We start from the raw sequence: 11,039 nt of genomic DNA, 5'->3' as shown, positions 1-11,039 counted from the left end.
TATGGTAGATCTATCTTCAGTTGTTTGAGGAACCTCCAAACCATTTTCCATAGGGGTTGCACCATTGTGCATTCCCACCAACAATGTAAGAGAGTTCCTTTTTCTCCGCAGCCATGCCAGCATTTATCTTTCGGTGTCTTTTGGATTTTTGCCATCCTAACTGGGGTGAGATGGTATCTCAGTGTGGTTTTGATTTGCATTTCCTGGATGCTGAGTGATGTTGAGCATTTTTTCATATGACTGTTGGCCTTTTGTATATCTTCTTTAGAGAAATGCCTGCTTAGCTCTTTTGCCCATTTTTTGATTGGGTTGCTTGTTTTTTTCTTGTAAAGTTGTTTGAGTTCTTTATATATTCTGGATATTAGTCCTTTGTCAGATGTGTATTTTGCAAATATTTTCTCCCACTCTGTTGGCTGTCTTTTAGCTCTGTTAATTGTTTTTCACTATGCTTCTTGGTAGGGAGAACCTAGTCTTAGCCTGACAATATTTTTATCTTGATAGTTTTAGAGAAATCCCAACCATTCTACTCACAATTGATATCAATTCTCTATTGTCCCTTTCCCTCTTTTCTTAGCACTTCAAGTCTGTTCCACATTGTTAAATATTAAATTACCTACTGTCTTGTACTGTTCACTGCACTGACCTTATCTTCTCACAGGAGAGTTCTTCCTTGATGGTGGGCATTATGCTTCTTTTGTACTGCCCATAGTGCCTAGCACAGTGCTGGTCATCTGATATATATTTACTACTTCACTAAAATCCACAATATTACTGGCTTTGTGCAATAGATACAATTTTCCTTCTTATTTTAGGCTATTCCATAAATAAACTATCCAAAGTGAAATATATCAAGGTTTGAGCAAATAAGAGGTTGCATTCAATAGAAGACAGAAGTAATGTTGTTTAACAGAGGAGAAAACAGAGCATCACTTACTTTCTTCATGCCTTAGTCTACCTATGGGTTCTGTAAGACATAAATAAACTATCCAAAGTGAAATATATCAAGGTTTGAGCAAATAAGAGGTTGCATTCAACAGAAGACAGAAGTAATGTTGTTTAACAGAGGAGAAAACAGAGCATCACTTACTTTCTTCATGCCTTAGTCTACCTATGGGTTCTGTAAGACAATCAATAAAGTCAAAACAACTGAGAAAGAAAATTGTAATATTAACACTAACCTGAAAGTTCGAACAAGATTTTTAAGTTGTGTGGAAATATCTCCCAATGTAATCTGAAGAGGACCCAAAAGTACAGGCAATCTGAAAATAAAAAATTACGTATCTTTTAAAATATAATTTAATTATATGGAAACATTTTGGGGGTTGTGCCTAGGTCTGGATTTTCCACAGGTAATAATGGCACTTCAATGGAGGCAGGCATGATTTTAAACATTTAAGCTAGGTGATGACTAGTGATAAATCATAAGCAAGCATTTTTTTTTTGGCTTTTCTAACAAGCATTTCATAATAACCCTATACTCCCCTTTGTGGTCTATGTTACAGGGCATGAAGCACTGAAATGCAAAATCATTTTGGCAACTGTCTATATTCTTGTCCCTAGTTTTTCTTACCTATTTACTTTCAAGTATTAGACCAAGGTGGAAAGAACAGAAGGCCAGAAGAACTGCCCCCCAAATGGTCCAGTCTGGGTGTGTGGTATATTTTTCCTTACTAAATCCTCATGGTGGGAGTGAAAATTGGTACAACATTTTCAGAGAGCAATTTGACAACATATATTAATACTTTAAATGTGGAAACTCTTGGACCCAATAGTTTTATTATGAAAAAAAAATTTATCCTAAGGAAAAAATCAGATAAACATAAAAAGATGCTTATTGTGGAAATTTTAGTAGTAAAAAAATTAGAAATAAATGTATTTCAATAGATGATTGATTAAACTGTTATACCCATTAAAAAGAATATAATAAAACCTTTAAAATAATGTGAATCTGTTTTTTAAAATGTGGATATTCATGATAAATGTTAAGTGAAAAATGCATATAGTATTGTCCCATTTTTATAAAAACATATATTATGCTATTGTATATGATACATATTATGTATCAAACATATTTCATTCCTTGTAGGTTTATCCTAATACAGAGGGAACCAAAGGGAATGAATATATATACACCATATACATCATATATACATCAGGGACAAACATCAAAATACTAATAGCACTTATTGTTGAGGGGTGGGATTACAGGTGATTTTCACTTCCTTCTTCGTATTATTTTGTACTGCCTAAACCTTCTACAATAAGCATGTATTACTTTTTTGAAAAAAACTTATTATGGAAGTTTTAAACATGTTCCAAAATGGAGAAAACAGTAATAATAAACTCATATATCTATTTCCAGATTCAACCTCCCAGTATTTTGCTACATATGCTTAATTTTCCTGTCCTTCTTTTCTTATTTTGCAGTAATATTTTAAAGTAAATCCATGACATCATGTCATTTGACCTCTATTTCTATTTGTATCACAAAATACAAAGGTACTTCCTTATATAACCACAATAAAATTATCATACCTAACCAAATTAATAACAATTCCTTAATATCATCTAATACCCAGTACATATTCAATTTCATCCAATATCTTTAAAAAAGTGTCTTTTTACAACTGCTTCATTCAATCAGAAACCAAAAAAGTTCTTACTTTTATAATGAGAAAAAAACCCAAGAGCTTTCATAAACAAACAAAAAACCCTATGCCACTATTGTTAGTTTTATTTTCAATGTTCTTTCTGTTTCTTTTTAAGTTATTCCACTCCTTCTCAAATTCAGTTCTTATGCCAATATCAAATTTGGCCTTCTAGCAGGGTTCCTTTTGGTATCCTCTGTTTTGGCTAAAACCTAGAAGAAGCAAAATTGCTTCAATAACTTGCCTATATGATCTTAAATGTAAAACTGGATACTTTCATTAGCTAAAAAGTCTAGAAAACTATTTCCACATAAATCCCTACATAGTGAATACATACCAGTATAGACAGTCCATCCCAATTTTCAAAACCTATGTAACTAAAGTCAAGGTTGATATCTTCTTGTCCTATGAACCAGATTGGTGGTGACTTATACTGTTTTCTAAACTAATATTTAACATAAACAAATGGACAAGTATGATGATAAAATAAAAGGCAAAACTAATAAAAGACATTAAATATGAAGAGCCTAACATACAGCAGACATTTAATAAATATTAATTTAAACATTTATTTAAAATGTCAGTTCTTCCTCTTGATTCATTTTTTCATACAGGACCAAATCAAGATACAAAGCCAATCAAAAAGGATTTCAAATGTTGCTTAGAAATATATATTTTGAAGTAAAATAATCATACCTCCCATTATATCACAAGTAATGTTTTATACTCGGGCTGCTCAAAATATTACAGCTCTCAGAAAACACGTGTTTTTCTTATTTTCAAATGGCTACAAAATTAAACTTCTCCATTTACAACACTACAACACTTTAAACAATGACTGACACACCTTTCCATGTGTGCTACTCAAGAAAGAAAATTCAGGTTGAAAAGTTCAAGACAGCTCTCATACTTCTGGAAAAAAAGATTTTCAAGCTCCTTTTGAAAGAGAAGCCAAGATAGCAATTTTAAATGTCACTTATGACTGGGTTAATTACAAGAACAGTAATTTCCACCACGGGAAGCTTTAAAGCTAAAGTGCGAAGTTAAGTTGAATAAAAACTCAAGTTGCTGAGTGTGAAATGGCTGAGTGTGAAATGGCTCCACGAATACATATGCAAAGTGAGTTAAAAGACTGTTAAAACTTTATAACATCACATTCACATGTGAAACTGATGTGATACATTTACCACAAATCAGTATTTAAATGGGTCTAGTTTTGATATTTTTTCCCCTGACTTCACTGGATTATTGAGTGGGAGTGAAGTCATTTGGTTTTCTACTCCTATAATCTCAACCTTCCTCTTTATGATGTATATCTGTGTCTTCTGTACAAAACTTAATATTTCCTGGATAGAATATCTTTAAAATGTTTCTCAAATAAAGAAATCCATGTAAACTTTTCACATTATTTTCAAAATGTTCAAAATTCAAGGATAATACTTATAAATTATAAACTCATAAATATCAAATTAATTTTAAAATATTACAAAACTGGAATGGCAATTACATACATACACTTTACTCAATTTTTCAAGTACGATGCGTCTTCTAATCTGGTTCTGGGAACTTGAATCTATCAGTGGAAAGGTGGGTTCATGCTGAATCACATTTTTAAACAAAGCAAAATAAAATCATAAATTTACATTCTTTGATAAGTACAACAATAAACATTAAAACAAACATTTATATCTGTGGTACAGCAGGAAAAAAACTAGACTTGAGAATTAGAAGATTTAAATTGAGCTCAGTCATTAGGTTGATGCGAAGTTGCTTGACTCACATGCTCTCTTTTGAAAGTTAGTTTTCTCATCTGTATAAATAGGGATATTAATACCTTTCCTAAATGAGAAAATGTTTACAAAAGGATTTTGTAAACTGCTAAATGCTATACAAACGTAGGGGATTAAAAGATTAAACTCAGCATATACTATAAATATATTATAGGAAGTTCTGCTTTCAGAAATGGCAGACAAGATAATTCATACGAACCCTCCCTCTGAGAACTGAAAAGTTGGGGAAAAAAACCACATTTGTTTGAAAGCATGGGCACTAACAAGGTGGTAAAGAATTATAGGCTGAGATCCTGGAGAAGGTAATTTCTGATAGGGCACTGACTAATTTCAAAGAGGTGATTTAGATACTGAGAACCTGAGCAGCATTTTTCTAACAAAAATTAAGAGTTCAGACCATGCCAACAAGGGAGAGCTATGGGCGACCTTCCCCAAGCTTGAGACCAGGACTTAAACCACACTCTAACAGTAAGAATGAATAGGAAATAGACTGGCTCATACAGGGACTGAATCACAGCTTCAAATCATCTTAATCTCTAATTAGATTAAGGTGATTTGGGGCTCCTAAGAATCACGTCTGACGCAAATTTAAATCCATGCTAAAGAAGGACATCATCACCCTGGGTCTCCAGTTATCTCTGTAATTTTTAATATACAATGTTTGGCATGTAATAAAACAAGACAATCTGATCAAAATCTGAAACATTAGCCCATAGAAATCAACCCTAGGGAATCCAGATAATGAAGTTATTAGCATTATTTAAAATAACTATGTTTAATATATTCTTTTTTTGGTGCTGGACAGTACAGGGATCCGAACCCTTGACCTTGGTGTTATAACACTGTGCTCTAACCAGCCAGTCCCTGTTTAATTTATTCTAAGAAAAATGACAAGGTTGAAAATTTTGGCAGTGAACTGGAAACTATATAAAAAAACCAAAGATGAAAATCCTAGCAATGAAAAATACAGTACTTAAAAGAACTCAATGGTTAGACAATATTATAGTAGAAATGAGTGAACAGAGAATATTGAATAGGAAATATCCAGAATAAAGCAGTCACCCCTCCATCCCCAAAATAATGCAAAGAACAAAGAGTTTAAGAGATACGGAAGATACAGTGAAAAGTACTAACATATCTGTAATTAGAGTATCAGATAAAAGAAGAGAGGGAGAATGCGACAAAAGCAATATCTGAAGAGATAATAACTGAGAATATTCCAAAACTGATAAAAAAAAAAGTCAAGTCCCAGATTCAAGTATTACAACAGCCAAAAGAATAAATAGAAATATAATCACATCTAGACAAAGCATTATAAAACTGGTGGTAAACAAAAACAAACAAAATCTTAAAAGTAGCTAGAGGAAGAAAACACAATTCTTTCAAAGGGTAGCAATAAGAGAAATAAATGGAAGCCAAAGACAAAAGATTATTATTTTTAGTGGGCTGAAAGAAAAGAACGGCTATATTAGAATTCAATACTCAGGAAACTATCTTTCAAAAGTAAAATTAAAATAAAGAATATTATGACAAACAAAAACTGAGAAAATTCACCATCAGCAAACTGGCATGAAGAGAAATAAAGGATATTCTTCAAGCACCAGGCAAATGATCCCAGATGGAGAATGGAGATGCAGAAAGGAATGAAAAACAATTAATTAGATAAATATAAATGTGTATCGGCTATAAATAATCTTGAAGATTTTAAAATATAGAAAGAATAAAAAAAAAATCCAACAATAGTACATAAGAGAGGGTAAATGAAGTTAAAGGCTATAAGGTACCAATTGTCCAGGAAGCAATAAAAGTAATAATCTATATTAGACTTTGATAAGATAAGGATTTGGGTCTTAACCTTTAGGGTAACTACTTAATGATCAGTAAAAGAGTGTATAAAAACAAGATAATAAAGGCTAGAAAACTGAGTAATGATATTCCATCCAAAAGAAAGGAAGGAGAGAAAAAGGAACATGGAACAGGTGGAACATATAGAAAGGAAACAGTGAGATAGTAGATTTCAACCCAAATATGTCATTTATAACATTAAATGCAAATGGATTAAATTCTCCAAATAAAAGACAAAGATTAGCAGTGTAGATAAAAAGATAGTCCTTAAAAATACTAATAAAAGAATGTTAGTGTCAGCAAAGTATATTGTAAAAAAAAAAAAAAAAAACAGAAGGATTACTCCATAATGTTAAGAAGTTCAATTTACCAGAGAGACATAACAACCTTACATTTGAACCCAATAACATGGTCTCAAAATATTAAAAGCAAAATTTGCAAAACTAGAAGGAGAAATAATCAATCCGTAATTATGGTGAGAGATTTAACCCACCTCTCTCAGTAATTGATGGAACAAACAAACTAAAAAAAAAAAAAAATCAATACTGCTTCTCAAATGTTAACATGCATATATATCTTCTGGGGATCTTGTTAAAAAGTAGATTCTCATTCAGTTATTGGTGGGGGGACACTGAGATTCTGCAATAAGCTCCCATGTAATGCTGATGCTGCTGGTTTGTATTATTCTATCTTTATACAGTTTTGAAAATTTCCATAACAAAACTTTTTTAAAAAATGCCTGAGTACCCACAAAGAAAACAATTGGAAAAGACAGTTTAATAGGTAATATTCTAAACATTTAAAGAAATAACATTTCTATACAAATTCTTCCAGAATAAAAGGAAACATCTCCCAATGTGCTTTGCCAAATGATTTCAACCAAAACCTGTCAAGGATACTATGAGAAAGGAAAATTATACGCAGTGCCAGATATCTTCATTCTGATCTACTTTTTGCCCTTTCCTACCTTTCTCTGTACTTCAGAAGGCTAATCTGTATGGGTTGCATCAGTGGACTTCCTTTTTCTCTGGCTTTTGTCTGGGTTTTACCAATGGAGAACAAGAAATTGGATGGTGGAGGAAAGTCAGGTGGGGGAAATTATTCCCTCCACATTCCCACTTGGTCCTCTACATGAAGTGCTTTGTTGGTCTAAGACCTCGTGGTCCACTCCTGACTTTTCCTTCAGGTCTAGGGGTAGTGAAGGCTCCCAAACTACTACTAGTGTATCATTCCTTTGTTTTTCTTCTCTCTGACCACATTTATACTTTCAAAAAGAGTCTTCTCATTAAACTTTCCTCAAATTACTTAATTTGTACTATTTGTTTTATGACGGGACCATGACCAACTCATAAACCAATCTCACTCATTCCGAAAATATGTGCAAAACTTCTAAGGAAAATATTAGGAGTATTATATAAAAGGGCTATTATAGTTCAATCAAATTGAGTATTTTATAAGAATGCTAAGTTGGTTTAATATTAAAAAATAAATGTATTATAAAAAATAAAAAATATATCATATGATCATCTTAACAGACACATGAAAAATAAAATTTAATATCTGTTCATGATTACACTTTTAGTGAATGAAAAATAGAAGGAAACTTCTATAATCAGATAAAGGGGATCTACCAAAAAACAACAAACATCATACTTAGGGGTAAAGCATATAAAGCTTTTCTTCTGACATAGGGAATGAGACAAGGAAGCCCTCTGTCCTAGAGGTCCAAACCAGAGGAATAAGGCAAGAAATAGAGAGAACAAGGATTGGAATGGAAAAATCAAAATTGTCATTCATATGTAGAAAATCCGAAAGAATTTACAGATAAATTATAAGAATTCATAACTTAAGTAAATTTTGCAAGGTTACTGGCTATAAGGTCAATATACAAAATAATTAATTGGTTTTCTATATAAAAGCCAGTTGAAATTTTTTTTAATGATAGCATTTACAACGGCATATAAAAACCAAATACCTAGGAATAAATTCAAGGAAACATGTTTAAGACCTCTATATAGAAAACTACGAAATGTGATATAGCAATATTAAAGCAGACTTAAATAAATGAAACAACATACTGTGTTCACAGACTGAAGACTATTATGTAAAGATATCAATTCTCCCCAGAATGATCTATGCACAAATTAAAGGTAATCTCAATAAAAATCTCAGCAGGTTCCCCCTCTTCCCTTTTTTGGGGGAACTTGATAAATTGATTCTAAAATTTATAAGAAAAAAAAGTGAATGGCCAGGACAATCTTGAAAAAAATCAGATAGATCTATTCTATCAGTTATCGAAACTTATTATAAAACTACTATAATCAGATAGCATGGTCTTGGCTCAGAGATAAACCAAGAGACAAGTTAACTCACACATTTATAAATATCTGATTTATGACAAGGGTCACTATCTAGAGTAATGAGGAAAAGGAAAATCTTTTTAATATGGTACATGGTGCTTGGTAAATTGGATATCCTTATGGGAAAACAATAAAATGTGACCCATACTTCTTGCTATAAACAAAAATCAATCCCCGTTGAATTGCAGATCTAAATGTAAAAGGAAAGACAACAAAGCTTCTAGAAGATGAAATAATCTGGACCAAACAAAGATTTCTTAAAGAAGTCACTAAAGGGGAACAATTAATAAACTGGACTCAAGATGCCAAAAATGAGATTGAAAGGGCAAGACTCAGAGTAGATGAGGCATGCAATATATATAACTGAAAAAGGGCTTGAATCCTGAATACATAAAGAATTCCTATAAATCATTAAGGAAAAAACCCCAGATATTCCAATAGATAAATGGAAAAAAAGACTTCAACTTCACAAAAGAGACTACCCAAATGATCAAGAAGCAAATGAAACAGTGCTTACTTCATTAATCATCAGAGAAATGTATTATAACCACAAAGCAATACTACCAGAATGGCTAAAACTAACAATATCAAGTACTGGGGAGGATGTAAAGTCGGTGGAAATGTAAACTGGTACAACCATTTTGGAAAACTGTTTGGCATTATCTAGTATAGTTGCATATATGCATACACTATGACCCAGTAATTCCAGCCCTAGATCCATACACAGAAATGCATGCACATATAAGAGAGACATATACATGAAAGTTCATAACAGCACTGTTCATAATAGCCCCAAACCAGAAATAGCCTAAATGCCCATTAACATAAATAAACAGTGGTATATTTATATAATGGAATACTATGCAGCAATGAAAGAATAAAATATAGCTACATGCAACAACACAAATGACTCACAAACATAATTTTTGCATGAAATATATCAGATACCAAAGGATACATACTGTTCAAAAACGGGAAAAACTAATCTATGCTATTATAATAGTTGTTAATTTTGGAAAGAAGTAATGATTACGAGGGAACATGAGTGGGGTTTCTAGTTTACTCCAAATGACCTATATCTTTGGCCTGGGGAGTGATTACATGGATGCCTTCACATGTGAATATTCAATGAGCTATACACTATTTGTATTATATTTCAATGAAGAAGTTTAAAAATGTTATACAACATAGGAAAAGTCATAAATTTCAGGGATTAATTTTTTCTTTTTTAAGGTTTATAAACACAAAAATGATAAAACTAATGATATGGTAGGTTCATGCAACTCAATGACAGAGATCATTGTTTCTCCCAGCTTAATGTAAGTTTTGGATGCTGGCTAATAATACACTTAAAGTGATTTCAAGTATGCTGCTGAGCTAGGCAACATTCTATAGAAATACAAGAAATTTCTAAATTTTCACTATATTTCCACTTCTACCCCCTTTCCAAATCTCCAAATTTATTTTTAAATTTACAGCCACATTTACACAGAAATCTTTAGTAACAAAGTTTCATGGTAAAAACAAGTTTATTATTCACTCCTCGTCATGCCAAATGACTTCATTTCCCAGACAGTATATATCAACCAGAAATGGGTAACAGGAATACTAAAAGATCCTCCCTAAATCAGTGACATATATTCAATCTCTACATATAACTATTTACTGAGTACCAATTATATGTCATGCACTGATAAATGCTTTACATAATCTTTAAAACTCATAACAACTGAGCAAGAGAAGATATTAACAGCCCCATTTACAGATGAGCAAACAGACTCAAGGAATTAACTTTTCGTATAGCTAGTAAATGACAGAGCAGATATTCAAATCTAGGTCTATGTGATTATGTTCTTTCCATTTTCTTTGTCCATTATTTACCATTATGTCTCCTTTACTATATTATTTTCATCTATAATATTTTAAATGGGCATGCTTGCCAAATATTATCCAAATATTTTACTATTCAACTAATAAGTCTATTTCACTGCATATAGTCCCACAGTAAATAAAACACACAAACACCCCATATAGAAATCTGAAAGAATACATTCCAACAAAGAAAAAACAAGCCTCTTTAGAGAGTCCATTATGAGGGTACTTCAAAAAGTTCGTGGAAAGATTCATATTACCTTTTAATTCTATTTTTCCACAAACTTTTTGAAGTACGCTTACATTATAGGAAGAACTAGGTTTTAAAGAATACTTTGCCCACTCTTTATAGGCTATTTTTATATTACAGAAATTATAGTACATTTATGAAAATTTACCATGGGTAGACTTCAACTTATTTGTAAAATAGTAATGCCAATAATGGAGATGGCATTGTAAGCCAAAAGGTAGAATGACTAAAGAAACTATCTGAAAATTTAACAATTTTCTTTTTAATATTCTTC

General features: G+C 31.8%; 1 protein-coding gene across 1 annotated transcript in view; it reads right to left on the bottom strand.

The window, feature by feature from the left end:
* Window positions 1–11,039, bottom strand: part of RPAP2 (RNA polymerase II associated protein 2) — an 84,047-nt gene that overhangs the window by 50,122 nt on the left and 22,886 nt on the right. The window contains exons 10-11 of the mRNA XM_008586734.1: window positions 4,164–4,246; window positions 1,179–1,259 (exon numbers count right to left, since the gene is read on the bottom strand). Of these exons, the coding sequence (XP_008584956.1) occupies window positions 1,179–1,259; window positions 4,164–4,246 (164 nt within the window). The remainder of the gene's footprint in view (window positions 1–1,178; window positions 1,260–4,163; window positions 4,247–11,039) is intronic.

Source organism: Galeopterus variegatus, unplaced genomic scaffold, assembly GCF_000696425.1.
Source record: "Galeopterus variegatus unplaced genomic scaffold, G_variegatus-3.0.2 Scaffold4091, whole genome shotgun sequence".
Taxonomy (NCBI): domain Eukaryota; kingdom Metazoa; phylum Chordata; class Mammalia; order Dermoptera; family Cynocephalidae; genus Galeopterus; species Galeopterus variegatus.
Note: the sequence above shows the minus strand (reverse complement) of the source record. Positions and strands in the feature narration are given on the sequence as shown.